A 17,393-nucleotide genomic window follows, 5' to 3' on the forward strand; every position below is an offset into this window, starting at 1 on the left:
TTGAAATCGTATTATGTAGTTGCAGAAACCACATTAAAAAGCAATAAGATTTAAATTAAAAGGAAATGGATGATAAATGCAATGCCTACTTTCCGTTTACATATAGTTTCATGACAATATTATAACAGTCACATTCGTAATTTTGTACTTCAAATTTTTTAACTAAATGGCAAGTTTCAATTTTTTTTGAGATTTTTAATTATTTTTCTTTCTTAAATCTATTTAATTCGTATCGCCACTATATATACCAAATTTTTTATGTAATTTATAGTGTCTGATCTCATAAACCTATTACGAATACTGACTCTGTATGTAGGTTTTGTTTTCGGTTCAACTTAGATTAGTTATCCATCGATTTCGTTTCAATCATTCATAATCTACAGCTTACATTAATTTTGCGTCTTATATCAGACGCAAATCGATACGAGCAGCAGCTCAGACGTCATAACTACAATCTCGAGTTATTTCCAGTCCGTGATTCACAGCGTTTCAAGACAAACATTCATACTATCAAATTCTATTACATACATCAATATAAAGTTCACTGACCAAATAATGAGTTTAATGTAATACCAAGCGAAACATCCAGCGACACTGTAATTCATATTTTAACAGAAGAATTCAAATAAATTACGCAGCGGTTGACGAATGCTTCACTAGCTGTTCAGGTTTCAAAATAAAGCGCCCCCCATTCCAGATCTATTCCTGCTCGGCTCTCAGCGCGCGTTTAAAACTTGCGTGTCGTAATGTCAATAAAATATGAAAGTTTATTTTTACCGATTACGAAATACTTAGCGGGGAGTCTTGTATAAATCTCGAAAGAATTGCTGACAGATCCGACGATGGCTCAAGGTCGGCACATTAAACTGTATCCAGCTCGGAAATAGAATTAGCAGGCGTTTGTTCGCACCGCTCGCCAATTTGTTTAAGTCAAAACAAAACTGCAGAATAATTCTAATAATATTTCCATGATTTATTTCGCTGTTCGTAAACAAAAATCTAGGTTTTATTTCTGCGTTATTTGTAGGTGTTGCTGCTACAGCAGCTATGCCAGCATTACACGGTTATAAGTTTCATTGTAAACAATAGCCAATTCAGCTTCAGCCATCTGAACATGAACTGAGAAACTAATGAATGAGACTAATATCTACAATAAAAACTACCTGTAATAAATCTTTTAAAGGTCAAATTTGCTGAGTAGCTTTTAGTCCATAATGAGCCGGCCAGGTTGGCCTCTGTCTAGCCCAACAGGGAAAGTGGTCGCGTGGAATGTTTATTCATTATCTTAAGGATTGAGTAAACAGCGACAAGTTGCAGCTGTTATTCGGACAGGAAAAGTCACTCGTCGGCGGTAGAGATAAATGTATAGTGTTTGGCGTGGCGTGCCCACGTTGGCTTGGCACGGGCGTTGGGGCCGTGTGCAGAGGTACGCCCGAGGAATCTGGGCCGGCTGGAGCGACATAACTAAATTTGATCGGTCGTAACAAAGCTCAGAATGCCGAGAATTCTTATTTCAATACAAATGATACACTGCTCTTTCTAATATCACTTTGCCAATATTCAATATGGATTGTTCCATAATAAGAAGAATTTAAACATCATATATTAGAACAATTTCATTAATATAGACAATAATAATATTCGGATAGACAACTGAATCAATAATGAGCCTCTATTATTGCGCACGCCTGGATGGCAACTTAAAGACTTGCCTTTTGGCTTGGCCAATTATTTGCAAACAAAACACATGGTCTCGGTATAAATAACGAGCCAACTTTGACAGTGTTTTTCAGACTGACGTAATATTCTATTACTAAGCTACAATAATTCTCACTATCATACTTGTCAGCAGCAGCAACGTTTATGCAAAGTGGGGACGAGTTAATTAACAGTTCCCCACTCTTCGAGTTAAGCTCCTGTCAAGTTGATCTCAACTCACGAATGTTCAGGTGTTACCTCAAATTGTCGCAATTTGGGTCACTTGCACCATTCACTAACCCGGGGTTAACCGATTAAACCTGGAGTTACCATGGATACCAGTACAATTAGACACTGGGTTAACAGTTTAACCGCTTAACCCCAGGTTAGTGCGATGGTCCAAGTGGGCCTTAGTCGAAGTCGAAGTCGTAGTTACCTTGGAGTCGATGCCAATGGTCTTGTTGCACTCCTCGCAGCCGTTGGCGAAGACGCTCTCATAGCACTTGATGCAGTAGGGGTGCTCATCGCGCAGCACGTAGCGCTGGCCGGTCAGCGACTCATCGCACTGCCAGCAGCAGAAGTGCCCGCTGTGCCAGTCCTTGTTCATCGCCTTGGTGTATTCGCCACTGAAAATTAGCTGTGGACAAGGAAAATTCATATAAGAATTGAGGAAATTCGATATCAAAGACAATCGCTTCGTTATATGAATTAAATTTGCATCTGATTCGGTATGATAATTCCAGTTTATTGCCAATTGTTTCAAATATAGGAAAACAGGTTAATAACGATTTGTTTTATTTATAGAAGATTTGGCGAAAAATCATTAGTCAAGATTGCCAAGATGCTTAACCTAGGCTAAAAGGGATTAAGTACTTAGTACTAGGTTCGTGACTTTGACCTATATGAAGATTTAGTTAGATGTATATTTTGTTAGATGCATGGTTAATATTTATTCTATAATGTACCTATTCAGAAACACATTCTAGGTGTCTAAAGCTCTTCAGCTTTAACATATCATATTTCATGTTTGCGTTGTTTCTTAATCAGCTTCGTTTTTTATGGATTAGTATAAAACTGCAATATGCCTATAAATACCTTAGATTAGGTCGGGTATGTGAGGGTGGCCAATAGCGAACCTACGAATGTAAACATCATCATGTACATGTCACTAAAGGTCGAACACGGTAATCGACACTTGGCTGCACAGACACTGTCGTATCACTGAGGGTCAAGGGAGTTTGGCCACCGCACACATACCCATCGTCGGCGGCGTTGCTGGTGGTGGTCTGTTCGATCTCTGTGACTGTGACCTCGCCATCCTTAGATTCCCTACGCTTCGAGGATTTCTTGACCTTCCTGGTCTTCCTCTCGGTGGTGGTGTACTGGACTTGAACGTCAACGTCGGCCATGGCAGCAGTCGGTCTGCCTGATTTCAAAAAGCGATACGACGCGGTCGCGACCCGAATTCGAATGGCGAGCACCGGTATAGGATAGCGGGAATTATTCCAGAATGTTTAGCGTTGTCGGTGGGGGGAGTTTGGGATTTAAATTTGGAAGAGTGACGGAGAGGGCAGGTGCGCGGGCGGCTCTCGAGCGAGGCGACCCGAGAATCGCGTGTTTCCCGGAGTAGCCCATCCGCCAGGACTCGGGCTTCACAGCGAGGCACTAGGCTTCCCTGATTTGGGAGATAATTGCTTTGTATTTGCTACCAAATATTTCAATTTTTAGCATTCTCTAATAATTTGGCAAGGCTACTTGGCACTTAGATGCATTCCGGATATTTTTTGACGTATACGATACAATCAATCGCTGTTTGATCCGGTGACTCTGGTAATTAACAAAAAACATAAGCCGATTCAGAATACAACTAAATATTTACTGAACTTAGTTTAGCTATGTTACTCCTATTTAATGACCAAGCTTGATATCCTTACGAGTGAGTGTTCTTTCATATTTGCATAGAACATTGCAATTAATAAGAAAAATTTGGACCCAATTATTATAGGAAACCATTAGGCATTATTTTAGTCTCAAGCTTTGGCTTAGTTAAATCGATATCGGTGTCAGTTAATGATATTTGCGCGTCAGAGCACTCGAAACTGTACTCTAATATTTGGGTCACTCGACATGAGTGTTACAAGAAACACGCCGCCGCCGCCTATTATTGGTTAACAATTACTGGTTTATGCAAGGTCGGTGATGCACTATTAAAAGTGTAGTGCCGCTCCGTTTCCAAAGGAGTTCTAAAGTTTCATAGTTTCTGTCGACATGTAAAAGTCATACTACAACAATCGGTTCAGTATTTACGATCGATAACTTTGTCAATTTGTGACTTCAGTTTTGTTTCAATAAATAAACTACCCAATATTATTATTATATTATTGGTGGTGTTGCATCGCTGAGACAAGTAAGAAGTAGGTAGTTAAACACAGGCTTTTATTATTTGACCAGAGGCCAGGACCATGTTGCATATTGGTTGTGCTGGTTACTGGATAAATAAGAGTCATATGACTCCTACTCGTTCAAGAATGGGTACTTAGTCGTTTAACGTTTTAGAGTAGGTACTTGTTGAACGCAGCAATACTCTGGTAATTTTGTGTTTAGTAGTTTTTTAGTTTCACAAGAATACGCAACGCAACGCATGACAAGTATGTTTCTAAGCATACAACTTTCAGGGTTCAGATTTTCATAATGCATTGCATACGTTGCGTACGTGGGATTAAGATTCAATATAGGTTATTAACCTTGCCTTTGTATTTATATATTACAAGCTACAAGCTGCTCTGTTTGTTCGGGAAAATTCAAATCTATTCACATTAAAACAAGACAAGGAAAACACTAGAACACAATATAGAAATAAACTGCAATTACCAAAGACTAACCTAGAGATGTGTAAAAACAGTCCCCAATATAAATGTATTTTAATCACAAATAAAATTCCCAATTATATTAAGCTAGAAACTCGCAACGCAGTGTTTAAAAACAAATTAGAAAATTTATTAGTAGATAAATGTTATTATTCGGTCAAGGATTTTCTTAATGACGATAGTTTATATTATTTATTTATTTTTTGTAATATATTATTAATTGTTATTTATAAATGGAAAGACTTGTATAGTTTAGTTTTTAAGTTAATGTTGTTTGCCCTTACAGGGTGTCATGGTCTGACTTGTATTTTATTGAATAACAGCTTGATTTACTATGTACATGACTTTACAACGAAATAAATGAAATGAAATGAAATAAGGATGACTCACGTTAGACCGGGCCGTGGCCGGGCCGGAGCTTCCGGCGCTTCGTTTTCTATGGAAAGAATCACGTGATCACCTGTCATGTCATAGAAAAGTAAGCGCCGGAAGCTCCGGCCCGGTCACGGCCCGGTCTAACGTGAGTCATCCTTAAGTGTGTCCCTGCCTTTACTTCCTGCCCCCGGTAAGAGGAATGTCTACATTTTCGCTTTTTTTCACTTTATTAGAGGGTTTGAAGGGGAAATTTCTTTCCATTCATTCGCAACCACTCGATTCCTTAGATTTGATATTACGAGCAGTCTAATTCTGAAATATTTGTTAAAACTGTTATACTATTCGATCAGATCAAAAATTAGGACATAAAATTTGAACAACAGAAGTAATAAATTTTCATCTAAAGAAACTAGATCTTTGAGGTTGCCAGACGGAAACGGTAACGTAATAGATGCAAAAGTGCAAAGCAGCGCAAATAAACAGAGATCAAGTTGAGTCTGACCAGGTGGTCCCTTACAATTCCCGCGTGTAGGCGCAGATGAATGAAAGTGCTTAGGAGGTTGTTTGCGCGCGGCGCGGGGCGTAGCGGATACAGAAGTTTGTCGTGTATACAGTATAACTCTTATATGAATAATGTTTGTGAGTAGGGGCAGGGGGGCAATATACTCCGCAAAGAAAAACTACAAGCAAAATAATTTGTATCTCCTGTTTCTTGACGTTTTAAATTTACTTTAGGTATTTTTATCTGCCACCTAGGATTTGCACCACGAGTCAATCCTGTATACATCTTGATACTAGTGTTTTTCAAGATAAATACATTATTAATGTTGTCAAGGCGTGCAAACAGACATCAATAACGAATTGCTAAAGTTTTTTGATACAACATAACAAGACACGTGTCTCCTCCCATTGTAAAACTTTATATGAGGGACAAACTTATGGGCATAAAACGTTAAGTTATATCTTTCGATAATACATATGTTATTGTAGAGGTCCCGTAAAACAAACTATAATCGTTTGGAATAAGATCGTTATTCTAATGACCCGAGTTACTCAGATACATTGTAATCGATGGTTAAATATCTTGGCAAGTTTTCCTCATTATCATGAAACACGTAGATTATCCCCTTTTAAATTAGAAAATCCAAGAAACCCCGGGTGTAAAGGACAATTGAAATCGTCAGCCGATGCTGATATATGTTAATGTTATATTCAAACGTGCTGTATTCTTTTGTCTTTAGTAAATCCTTTATGTAGTACGTGTGGCTATGGGAGCTGCTGACATCACATACTTTGACTTTATGGCTATATTATGACATTGAGTTAGTTCAATCATACTTAGTTCAGATCCGGAAACCTGTATCATATTTGAATAAATATATAATCTGACTCTAAAATTGGCCCGCTAATCAAGATTAGTAGTCGATAGTATTAGACTGGTGTTTCTTCATGTATGTAGATAATATTTACTCAGTTCGTATCAGGGTACAAAATGCATTATATAGTTTTAAGCAAAACTGTGCACCCCAATTCTGAATAAAAATGTTGCAACATTACTGTCGTAGACCACCCCACAAATGTTTACCTACTAGAGTAAAAATAGTTTGCGATGGCCGAGACCTTGCCGATGCCGGCTCATCGAGACATCGACCGCTGAAGGCTGCGTCGATGTCGGAAGCGAGCGAGAGCTGCGAGAGGAACACGGTGCCAGTTTCTAATTTATATTGTATAGTTCATCTAACTAATCTTAACATGCCCTTCCTTCCGCCAATATTTTAACCTGATAACCCTACACATAGTAAATACATATGCACCAATTAAGTTTTGATTTTCTGTCAATTTGACATAATTAAATTTATACTAACAAATTTTGATTCCGGGTCGTTAGGCGAAATAACGGTAACTTCCAGTCGAATGTTGGGACTGCAGTTCCTTGCATGCATGTATGAAACAAAATAAAATATTTGAATTACTTAGTGGTGGTTTTTAGTTTGGGGTTTTTTATCCGGATCCAACAGAACCTCCATGCATACAATTTGGTACCAGAAATCCTGCTGAAGGCACATAGGTACATTTAAAGTTTAGCCCTACCGAAAGGGTCATTTTCATCAGCTTGCTCCACCGGGATACTTCATGTTACTGTATGTATAAATAATTAAATAATTATTACGGGACATTTCTACATCCTCAGCTGACTCCTGATCCCACATTAAGCTCAATAAGGTTGTGGTGTCAGTGCTAGACGACGAGACTGCATGATAGATAAATATTTAACTATAAAATGTCGTTACATTGAAATAAGATAGCATATTATATGTACCTATTTAGAAAAAAATATAGTTGTATATTCTAAGAAATTAAGACTTTATGGAAATTGAAACATATTTAATTCATCAAGTCATATATACAAACATGTAATATGTAAGTACAAATTATTAAGTTAAGTATTAACATTTAGCAAACTCGAACACCTGTATTGTCCTAAAATAGTTAACCATAAATCCAGGCTAATAAACCTGTCACTTCTAAAACATCAATGAATTTGGACAATGACAAAAATATGTATAGCGTGTAGGTGCGAGAACGATTTTTTATGATTAAAAGAAAACGGGCGTAAGTGTTAGCGGTTACATGAAAATGTCTAACCACTTTTCCTCTGTCATCTTTTTATTTTTCCGCTGACGAATTTCCGTTGCTCAGATAAAATATTTTTTTCTTTAAAATGTCGTCCGTGTTTTGTTTGGGTAATTTCCGATGATGATGGTAAGGGATTAACATTTCGACGATTTTGTATATGCAGGATTTTCAGGATAATTACAATAGGTAGTTAAATTGATGGAGCAATCATATCATGTAAACTTGTCAGGTGGACGGGCTCATGTTGCTAAAACATTATGTTTGATTTCGTGTAAAACTCAATTATAATGATCATATTCGTTTTACTTGAAGGTTGACGGAGGAGTGAAAATTATATCTAAATGATGCCTTATTCGACCTCCAGTAGGCCGAGCACATGATTGACGCGACAGTATCTCGTCGCGAGATAGACTACCTGTCTTTTACTAACTGTATGAATTAAAGTGGGACGGGTAGTCTATGTCGCGGTGAGATACTCTCGCATCAATCATGTGCTAGCCCGGCAGATAAGGTAGAGCGATTATTTATATCGACCTGGCACAGGTGGAACATTGTGCATGAATTCTCTTTATTATCTATATAAATGACCTTCCCAAAATAACTGACTATCCAATGGTCCTTTTTGCGGATGATAGCACCGCTATTTTCACTGGTACAAGTTTGAACAATTATGACATTGATATTAATTTTGAAATGAGTAATGCTTTAGAATGTATTGTAAAGTGGCTTAATGAAAACAATCTAAAAATAAATATTGAAAAAACAAAGATAATGAATTTCAGACAAAGGAAGAACGAACTGGTAGATTTGTTGGTACACAACATTTTTGGGATTGGTTTTAGACAGCAACATGAATTGGAAAGGTCAGATTGATAATTTATGTAAAAAGTTAAGTCGTTACTCCTATGCACTGTATATGCTAAATAAAGTAGATAGCCAATCTGTTGTGTTAACCGCTTATCATGCATATGTAACTTCTAGACTCCGATATGGCATAATTTTCTGGGTTAATTCGACTGACTGGTACTTGGCTTTCAAAGCTCAGAAAAAATGCCTTAGAGCGACTCATCATCTACTGCCCACAGTATCATGTAAGCCATATTTCGTAAATTTAAAAATATTAACTCTTCCCTGTATGTACATTTATCAACTAGTAAGTAATATTTGTGAAAAAACATCCAGATATATTTCGATATCTTAACAGTCAACGTAAATCTACCAACTGCTGCACTGCAACTGCTCTCTTGTCGAAAAGCGTTCTCGGTATGGCTCCTAGAGTATATAATAAATTACCTGAACATATAAGGAAAGTGTGTGACATTAGTATATTTAAAAAATCTGTTAAAGAATTTTTGGTTAGGAAGACTTTCTACTCCTGTAATGAATTTTTAATTGAAAACATGTACTGAGTATTATACATGTAATTATTCTTGAATGGAAAATGTGATATAATGATTAAAAACTTAATATTGTCTTCGGTTACCGCGATAGTTACTCATGAAATAAAACTATGAAAACGGATTATATCGCGTATATTGAATTTATAATACATCCCGACGTTTCGAACTCTTTACAGCGTTCGTGGTCAACGGGTGACTGAGGAAAAGGTGTTTGAATTAAAAAAAGTGTTTTCCGCTCCAACCTACTCGTTACTCGTAGATAGTTATATCTTAACTCTTAACGTATATCCAGCTGGTACAGTTTTGTGAATGGCAGTTTTGTCTAAAGAAGTCAGTTTTTCCTCCCTAGAGAACAAACTCGATACAGGTACATTCATCTTCTAACGCAACGTCTTGCGTGATGACTTGATTAGCAAAGCGTAATCTGGCTTGTTTACATTCGCGGGTGGAGTCATGGTCGCCGAATCCTAATAACAGCTAAACGGCTCGTGTGCAAAGCTTCTCATTGTTATCTATAAAACGGTCCACATTTATTAACTTCTAGTCTCTACTGTAAGCGTAATCTGCTAAAATATGTGTCAATCACTCAGTTTGAAGAGCACATTGGTGAACTAATATTTTAAACAGGGCATTCCACGGTGTAATTTAGCTTTCTTTTTCGAAACCTTCCAATTACTCGCAAGAAGTATACTTAGATACTTTTCGTCTCTTGAGACGCATTTCGTTTCTAAATATTAGCTATATTTATTTCAGCTCCCTTCGTTCTTACAAAACTTACTATTTAATTCAAGGTATTTTGTATTCTAATTTGGATAAATTTTTACTCGCTTATGTATCCGTAGGCTAGGTATTATTGAGCTAATATGGTAACCAAGTTGGTATGTGATATTCAAACTGAATATCGAATTTTGGCTCGTAAAAAAAGAGGTTCTCAGTATGCTACGGAATTTAATTTTATATATTTTGTATGAAGAAAAATATCGTGAGGAAACCGGTCTAATGCCAATCAGCCTAAAGGGAAACTCCTTTGGGTTAGGTCTGATGGCACCTTTCTAAAAACTAGAGCTTACGACAAATCTTGGACTTAAGAACCCGAGCGTAACCCAGGATCCTTCAGCATACAACTGGAAAAATATTAGGTATGTAGAGCTATGGTTCCCAATTTTTCACTCGTCCACATTTACCTCATCTATTGAGTTTGGCTCGGCAACACTCAAAGCTAATTTTACTTGACCGTTTTCCCGGTGGAAATAGAAATGAAAGGGGAGTATGCTCTGATTTATAGTTCTTACGCGTGAGGTGGAAATGTCATGTTAAAGTTAGCAACACCTTTCAATCAGCGCTTTCTTAATATATATTATGTACTTTTAAAAAAAGTTACTACAACTATACCTATAATGTCAGGCAGGTACAATTAACTAAGTTTCCTGAAATGACTGAACTAAGACTAACGATTTTCGGCTTGGCAAGGCATAGGTATATAAGAATTCGACAAACTAAAATATAACATTATATAAATAATGATTCCCTTTCCCTATCAGTATAGCCATGGACACACTATTTACCCATACATATTTAATGTACCCAACAAATATGTAACTATTACTTTATATCATATAAATGAGTGATTCTAAGTAGGAAATTAAACAGAAGAGTAACTAAATTTAAAAGCGGAAAAATTGGATCCAGCAAATCCAGATCCAGAGGCCGTGAGTTCAAGTCTCACCCAAGGCAGTAATTTTTCCACTTTTAAATTTATTCTAAGCTTAATAGCATCGATCGCAGACGTTTCTGCTTGTTAAAAATTAAAGAAGAGTAACTGTTTTGTTGTTTTTCAGTAACAATCATACTTCCCCTTTAGCCCATGTTGTGGTTTATTATAGAGAGACATCTGTTGCTAACGATTTTTCATAAATAATGCTTTAAAAATTAGGTGTACATACCTATTCTTGCCTATGCGCTCTCGCCTGCGTAATTATATCGCATTTATTACGGCTCCTGTAAATGATACCCTGCGGTTATGATGCTGTTACTTTATTGTTTAGCCAACAATAGCTTTAACGCCACCGCAACCCACGAAACAGAAATTGTTGTTTCTTTGTGTGCTGTTTCTTTAGATCTGTTTGTTGCCAACGGAGATCGCAGCGCACATTTTTCTAATCCGACAATTGAATTTATAGTTCTAATGCTGATCATTTGTTGTATGCTAGAATCTACAAAGTATTTTGGAATCTAAAAGTCTAGAATTAGAGCTACAAGCTTTAAGTGATACAATTCTGCAGTACTTACGATTTTCAATTTCGATTTTAAAACTAGCTTTACCTTTTGCTGCGAATCGCCTATAGATATTGTTTGGGTGAAAGACAAGGCAAGATTTACTGATAAAATTGTGAAATACTACACATAGGTACATACTTATCGGCTTCCTATTTTTTTTTTACTGTACCTATAAGTGTGTCTAAGCCTTCTTCAAATAGTGTAACTGGTATGCCATTGAGGAGTACGGTATAATTAACAAGGTACCTTAAATGCCAAATCATACGTAACTGAACTGCTGCATAAATATTTAAAAAAAACCGGCCAAGTGCGAGTCGGACTCGCGTTTCAAGGGTTCCGTACATTACACAATTTAAACAATGTATTTTTTATGTGAAATGTCTTTAAAAAACCCGTAGGGGTCGGATAAAAACTAAGTAATTAAGTCCGACTCACGCTTGACTGCACATTTCTAATAGGTTTTCCGGTGATCTATAGATAAAGATCTATTTTGTGTATTTTTTTTTATTTTTGACCCAGTAGTTTCGGAGATAAAGGGGGGGAAATGGTCATTTTTTGCCTATTTTCTTGAATAACTTCTAAACTATATATATATTAAAATTATGAAAAATATATATTTGAGATTCCCACAATGAGCTCTTTCATTTGATATATGACACGATATAGTTTGACAAACTTTATTTTTTAATTTTCTCATTTACTCCCCGAAAGTGGCCCCCATGTTTAAAATTAATTTGTTTACGTTACATGTCCATCTTTGGGTCACAAATTTACATATGTGTACCAAATTTCAACTTAATTGGTCCAGTAGTTTCGGAGAAAATAGGCTGTGACAGACGGACAGACAGACAGACAGACAGACAGACGCACGAGTGATCCTACAAGGGTTTCGTGTTTTCCTTTTGAGGTACGGAACCCTAAAAATAAGTAAACCTGTAACCTGACTACGAATTTTTAGGGTTCCGTACCCAAAGGGTAAAAACGGGACCCTATTACTAAGACTCCACTGTCCGTCTGTCTGTCTGTCTGTCTGTCACCAGGCTTTATCTCATGAACCGTGATAGCTAGACAGTTGAAATGTGTGATGTATTTCTGGTGCCGCTATAACAACAAAGACTAAAAACAGAATTAAATAAATATTTAAGTGGGGCTCCCATACAGCAAACGTGATTTTTTGCCGTTTTTTGCATAATAGTACGGAACCCTTCGTGCGCGAGTCCGACTCGCACTTGGCCGGTTTTTATATTTTCATCGTTCACCTATATTCACAAATAAGCTGCTAAGGGTATAAGCTTTTCGCTTTTCCGTAGTCGGGTTTTGTAATCTTTCACATTTCAAAGGTCCTGCGGCAATCCTTATTTCACTTGATCTTTCTTGTATACTAAAGAAGTCAAATAACCCGCGATGAAAGAGCATCGTTAGCCATTACAACTTTGCGGCCCACAACTTGTGAAGCTGAAATTGCGGGGTTTCTACTTGATTCGCTACGGTTTTCGTCTCCTTCGGTAATCAGTATCCTTTGTAATTTGTGCGTTGGATCCTTATTAGGTATAATACGTGCCTACTACTCCGCAATAATAATTAGGTGATTTTTTTGAATGTGAGTTTATTATATGTTCTTTATACCAAATCGGTGGAAAACACCGGCCACCTGATGATAAGTCGCTCCAGAAGCCAGAAAATTCTTTAAGATATAAGTAAGTTCTAAGGAAATGGCTTCAAGTCAGTCAGTCGGTTTAAGGAGTTTTTAGTTTTTAGTTCTTAAGATAATAATAATATAATATTAATGAGAATCTCGTGAAAGCCGAGAAGGACAAGTCCAGTAAGTACCTAGACTTGGCTCACGAGATAACCGCCATGTGGGATGTTGATTCGACGATCATTGTCCCGATAGTCGTTTCAGCGAACGGTCTCATAGCGAAGAATCTCGACCAACACCTTGAGAGACTCTCGCTAGGTGGTTGGATCAAGGGTCAGATGCAGAAGGCGGTGATCTTGGACACGGCGCGGATAGTCCGCCGGTTCCTCTCTCTGCGGCCCTGACCACCGGCAGCTTGGGCCCTGCCCCGCTGCTGGCGGCACCCTAGGTTAGGTTTTTTATAATTTGTTTATATGTATTTTGTATTGTTTTGTAAGTGTTTTTATATTTTACTTTTATATGCATATTATAAAAAACCTAACATAAGAAAAAGAATAAATAAAGAGAATATAATAACATAATAAGCATAATATGTATGCTAGTTTTAAGGTTTTTGTCTAATGCCCAATAGTTGCCTGAAAATAAAGATAATAAAGACTCGAGTATCAGTCCTATGAAATACTAACACGGTAATCACACTGATGAGGATTCGCACGCTGCTCGGGTGTGTGAGCAAAACAGCTTTAATGCACGTATCAATATCCCGCTCGCACACCGAAGTGGCGTGGATCCACACGCATCCAATGTGAAGCTGAAGACCACCTTAGTCCTTAAATATTATCTCGAAAATAAATCGTGTACGAAGGAAAGGAATGTATAATGAAATGCGAATCCTTGAATGCATTTAAATATCTCTTATAGTTTTGGGCATGTGATTGTACACCTATGTACAGTCAGCTGAAGTGATAACTGACCCCCCTGCATAGAAATTTGTTTGCAGGAGGGGTCAACTGTCTCTGCAGCTGACTGTACATAGTTGTTATAAAATACTAACCCATTCGTAACTGTCTAGAAAATAGCTTCTACAAACTACACATTGTTTTGTTACGGCTACTTTTAAGTTACTTATTCGCTCAACACACCACTCCTCACCACATCTGTCAAGACTCAGGACTGGCGCCAAATTGACTTTGAAACTGGTTTCTGTCCAATCCAATGTTCAACAAGTGACATTAAATAAAGGCAAGCGTCCACGCTGCGTCTGCCGTCCACCGTCCGCAGACGCATCTGGGTCGAGGTCCTCCCTGCGCCGACTATTTTCGGCATTCGACGGTTATGATACCAACAACAAAGTTCACGCGAAATCTTCTACAAATCAGTGTAGGAACTACGAAGCCAAACATTAATGCTTACAATTAAGGTCCTGTTCAAAAGGGTTCTTATGTTAAATATGACGAGCCAAAATAAATTTACCGGCATTAATACTCGTAGGGGGAGTACGACTTTTTTGTGTTCATTATATGTTTAACAGATAACGTATTGATTTGCCGTCATGTATTATTTTGGCGCTACACAAATAACATAGGTAAAGAGAATATAAACACACAAGGGGAATCATAAAGTTTAATTTCCAAATTCAGTCATGCTTATCGAAGCTCGTTACAGCGTGCGGCGTTTTTGACCTCTAATCCCCGGACCCCCAGAAATCATCTATCTCCGCCTCTTCCTCGTTTACCTCTGTCTCTTTCTCCTCTTTCTCTTCGAAGGAGCCAAGTTTGGGCAGGTCTTTCAGCTTCGGCTTGAGCAGCGGCTCGTCCTCGGCCAACACGCTGTCTACCGTGTTTACTTGGGTAGATCGATCCTCCCTCGAGCGACTTCTGGAATGAGAACCTAGATTAGGAGAGCCCTGCTCGCGTTCCAGTGTCATGCGTTCGAACTCAGCTTCCTCGAGTGACGTAAACATCTTTAGTTCCTCCTCGCGCGACGCACGCGACTCGCGCGACGAGGTCGACGACGAAGAGTGACGCTTTTTGAAACTTCTACGCCTGCCACTCGGGTCGCTTCGTTGCAACGGTCGGAGCTTTATTCCGTCAAGTGATCTTAAACAAATTTACATTATATGAGTTGGTTTATTGTACAGGTGGACCCATGAACGGATTTAGCTTGCTACTCGTGCGTGGTATGGCGATGGATGACGGCTAGGTGACGGCGGATCGGGGTGTAAGCGACACTACGCAAGACACGTGCTCTGTCCAAACAATAAATATTAACCTTAAAAAATCTTCGCTGTAGGCCTCGTTGCTTCTGATCTCCTCGTCGACTGAAGAATGGAATTGTATATCGGGCAGGTTTTGTGGGGTGGGGCTCTTAGGGCGGTAATGCCAAGTGAGTTTCTCTTTGGCTTCTGATCTCTCTGTGGAGCGTTCGTCACGCCCGGAAGAATTTTCCCAAAAATGATTTGGATCTGAAATATTTTCACAAGACGCTGGTGATCTGTTTCTGTTTCCCACACTGAAAGACTCTGACGCGTTAGTAATGATAGTTTTCGTTCGCGTCGGTGTATACCTTTCAGTCCTGTAGTCGCCGTTGGCGTGGGAGGTGTTGCTTTCGACCGACTCCTGGCCGAAGCTAGAGATTTTCGTTGAGAAAAGTATGGCTGTGGAATCGGGCTGTCCGTCGTAGTACTTGACGGCAGCTCGCGTTAATTTTCCGTTATCATCTTGTGTGAGACAGAGGTAGCCCTGTCCGCATCGCGTCGTCCAGTCGCTGCTGTTGGCGGTGTTAGCCGCCTTGTGGAGCAGGCCGGTATAGTAGTCCACGAGGTCCTGGAAGTTGGGGTCGGTATCGGGCAGCACGCCGGCCAGGATGTGCCGCAGGCACTCGATGGCCTCAAGAACGCCGGCGTACGAGATGATGGCGGACAGCACTAGCCCCATATTCACTCACTCACTTATACTCGGGTATTTTAAGGACGGGATAGGGCGGGTTTCTTTGAAGTTAAAGGTGACAGGGAGCAGGATGGATGCAGCGATATAACGCCGGGACAAGATTTGAACAACTGAAATTAAAATGATATTAGTTGCCAAAGAATTGTATCCAATTTTAGAATAGGGTTTGGCTGAGCCAAACCCGAGCGCTAAGTCTGTAGCTAGCAAGGCCGGCTCCGTTTACGCGGACAATAACGCTGATTTATCTTTGATCGAATGTATTATTTACTACAGCATCATTAAAAGTGGGTTATTTAAGAGCTGTATTTTAATGCAAAATGACATTAACAGAACAATTTAATAGCCTTACTCTTGTGAAAGCTATTTATTCCAGTCATCTATTTGCTAATCCGTATTACCTATTTAGAGAGTCTAATTTATTCGAATTGGATTTTGAAAAGCCACTTATGTATTGGGTATTGTTCCTATGGAGTAGGTACTTACAGTCCAATGTTTTGTTCAAATGGGCAAGATTTTCGTGAATGTGTTTAGCCGTTAAAATATAATTAACCAAAACCTTAATGTGTTGTGCCCAAATCGTGACTAATTTTCTGTACGTTTCACTATTATCGTTTCTAGGGACAATTCAGCTTAAACCAGGAATGTTTATTTATTTTATTTTATTACAAGGAGATAAAACAGAAGCATACAAGTGAAGAACAATATAGATAGAATATACGTAACTACTGTAACTAGTACAATATAGATTACTAGGGACCCACCCCGGCTTTGCACGGGTAGTTCAACTAATTTACACAAAAACTTTACAAATTATACATAAATATAAACCTTCCTCTTGAATCACTATCTGTTAAAAAAAACGCATTACAATCCGTTACGTAGTTTTAAAGATCTATAGTTTTGTTATTTGTGACTTAGTATGCTGAGGATATTCATCCTGATCATCACTACATAGTATAAAACAAAGTCGCTTTCCGCTGTCTACAATAAACTTAACTTAACAAAACTACGATAAACTTTCATGGCTATCAAAATAATTGGCCTAAATTATCGAAATCTTTTGTAGCAATATTGTTTTATTTTTGAGTAATAAAATAAATTCCTAATTGAATATATCTAATCGTAGGCGATATTCACAAGTCTCAATGTGAAATAACATACGTTATTCATAAATTTTATGCTATTATTATTTAAGCTACAAACTGCAAACTTCCAAAGCCGAAAACCGATATTATGATACTACAATGAGATTATTTTTTATTTCAACCAATTAATATGATTAGTAAATGATAATCATTACAATTTAAGTGTCGCGATTTTCAAATCGAGCGGGATGGTATCGACCGACCTCGCCCCGGATATTTCCTTACTAGTTCCATATTACGACGTCGTAAACGGTGTATGTTTATAGATGTGATTCGTATTTGATTGGTCACAAAATAATATGTATAGCACAATGTAAAACAAAATAAGTAATTATAATGACCTAATGAAATGCACCTCAATAGTAGGCGATACGTAGTTAAGTAAGTTTAAGAAATCATTTTCAATT

General features: G+C 38.0%; 2 protein-coding genes across 4 annotated transcripts in view; both read right to left on the reverse strand.

The window, feature by feature from the left end:
* LOC134743174 (four and a half LIM domains protein 2-like) overlaps nucleotides 1-17,393 on the reverse strand; it is a 179,336-nt gene that overhangs the window by 31,729 nt on the left and 130,214 nt on the right. For 2 of the 3 annotated variants that reach the window (XM_063676552.1, XM_063676551.1), the window contains one exon: nucleotides 2,135-2,335. In XM_063676552.1, the coding sequence (XP_063532622.1) occupies nucleotides 2,135-2,335 (201 nt within the window). Of the gene's footprint in view, nucleotides 1-2,134; nucleotides 2,336-2,955; nucleotides 3,354-17,393 lie in introns of those variants that run through there. The other variant, XM_063676553.1, reaches the window with a different exon arrangement.
* On the reverse strand, nucleotides 14,503-16,013 carry LOC134743177 (uncharacterized). Its single transcript, XM_063676557.1, has 2 exons — nucleotides 15,165-16,013; nucleotides 14,503-14,992 (listed from the first exon to the last, which is right to left on the reverse strand). The coding sequence occupies exons 1-2, from the start codon at nucleotides 15,827-15,829 to the stop codon at nucleotides 14,578-14,580; spliced, it is 1,080 nt and encodes a 359-aa protein (XP_063532627.1). The 5' UTR covers nucleotides 15,830-16,013; the 3' UTR covers nucleotides 14,503-14,577.

This window comes from Cydia strobilella, chromosome 7, assembly GCF_947568885.1.
Source record: "Cydia strobilella chromosome 7, ilCydStro3.1, whole genome shotgun sequence".
Classification (NCBI taxonomy): Eukaryota; Metazoa; Arthropoda; class Insecta; order Lepidoptera; family Tortricidae; genus Cydia; species Cydia strobilella.

Excerpts from the sequence above, each read along its gene's own strand:
- LOC134743177 (XM_063676557.1), bottom strand. The coding sequence starts at position 15,829 with ATGGGGCTAGTGCTGTCCGCCATCATCTCGTACGCCGGCGTTCTTGAG. Across the intron at positions 14,993-15,164 it reads TACAGCGAAGATTTTTTAAG|ATCACTTGACGGAATAAAGC; the intron begins GTTAATATTTAT and ends AATTTGTTTAAG.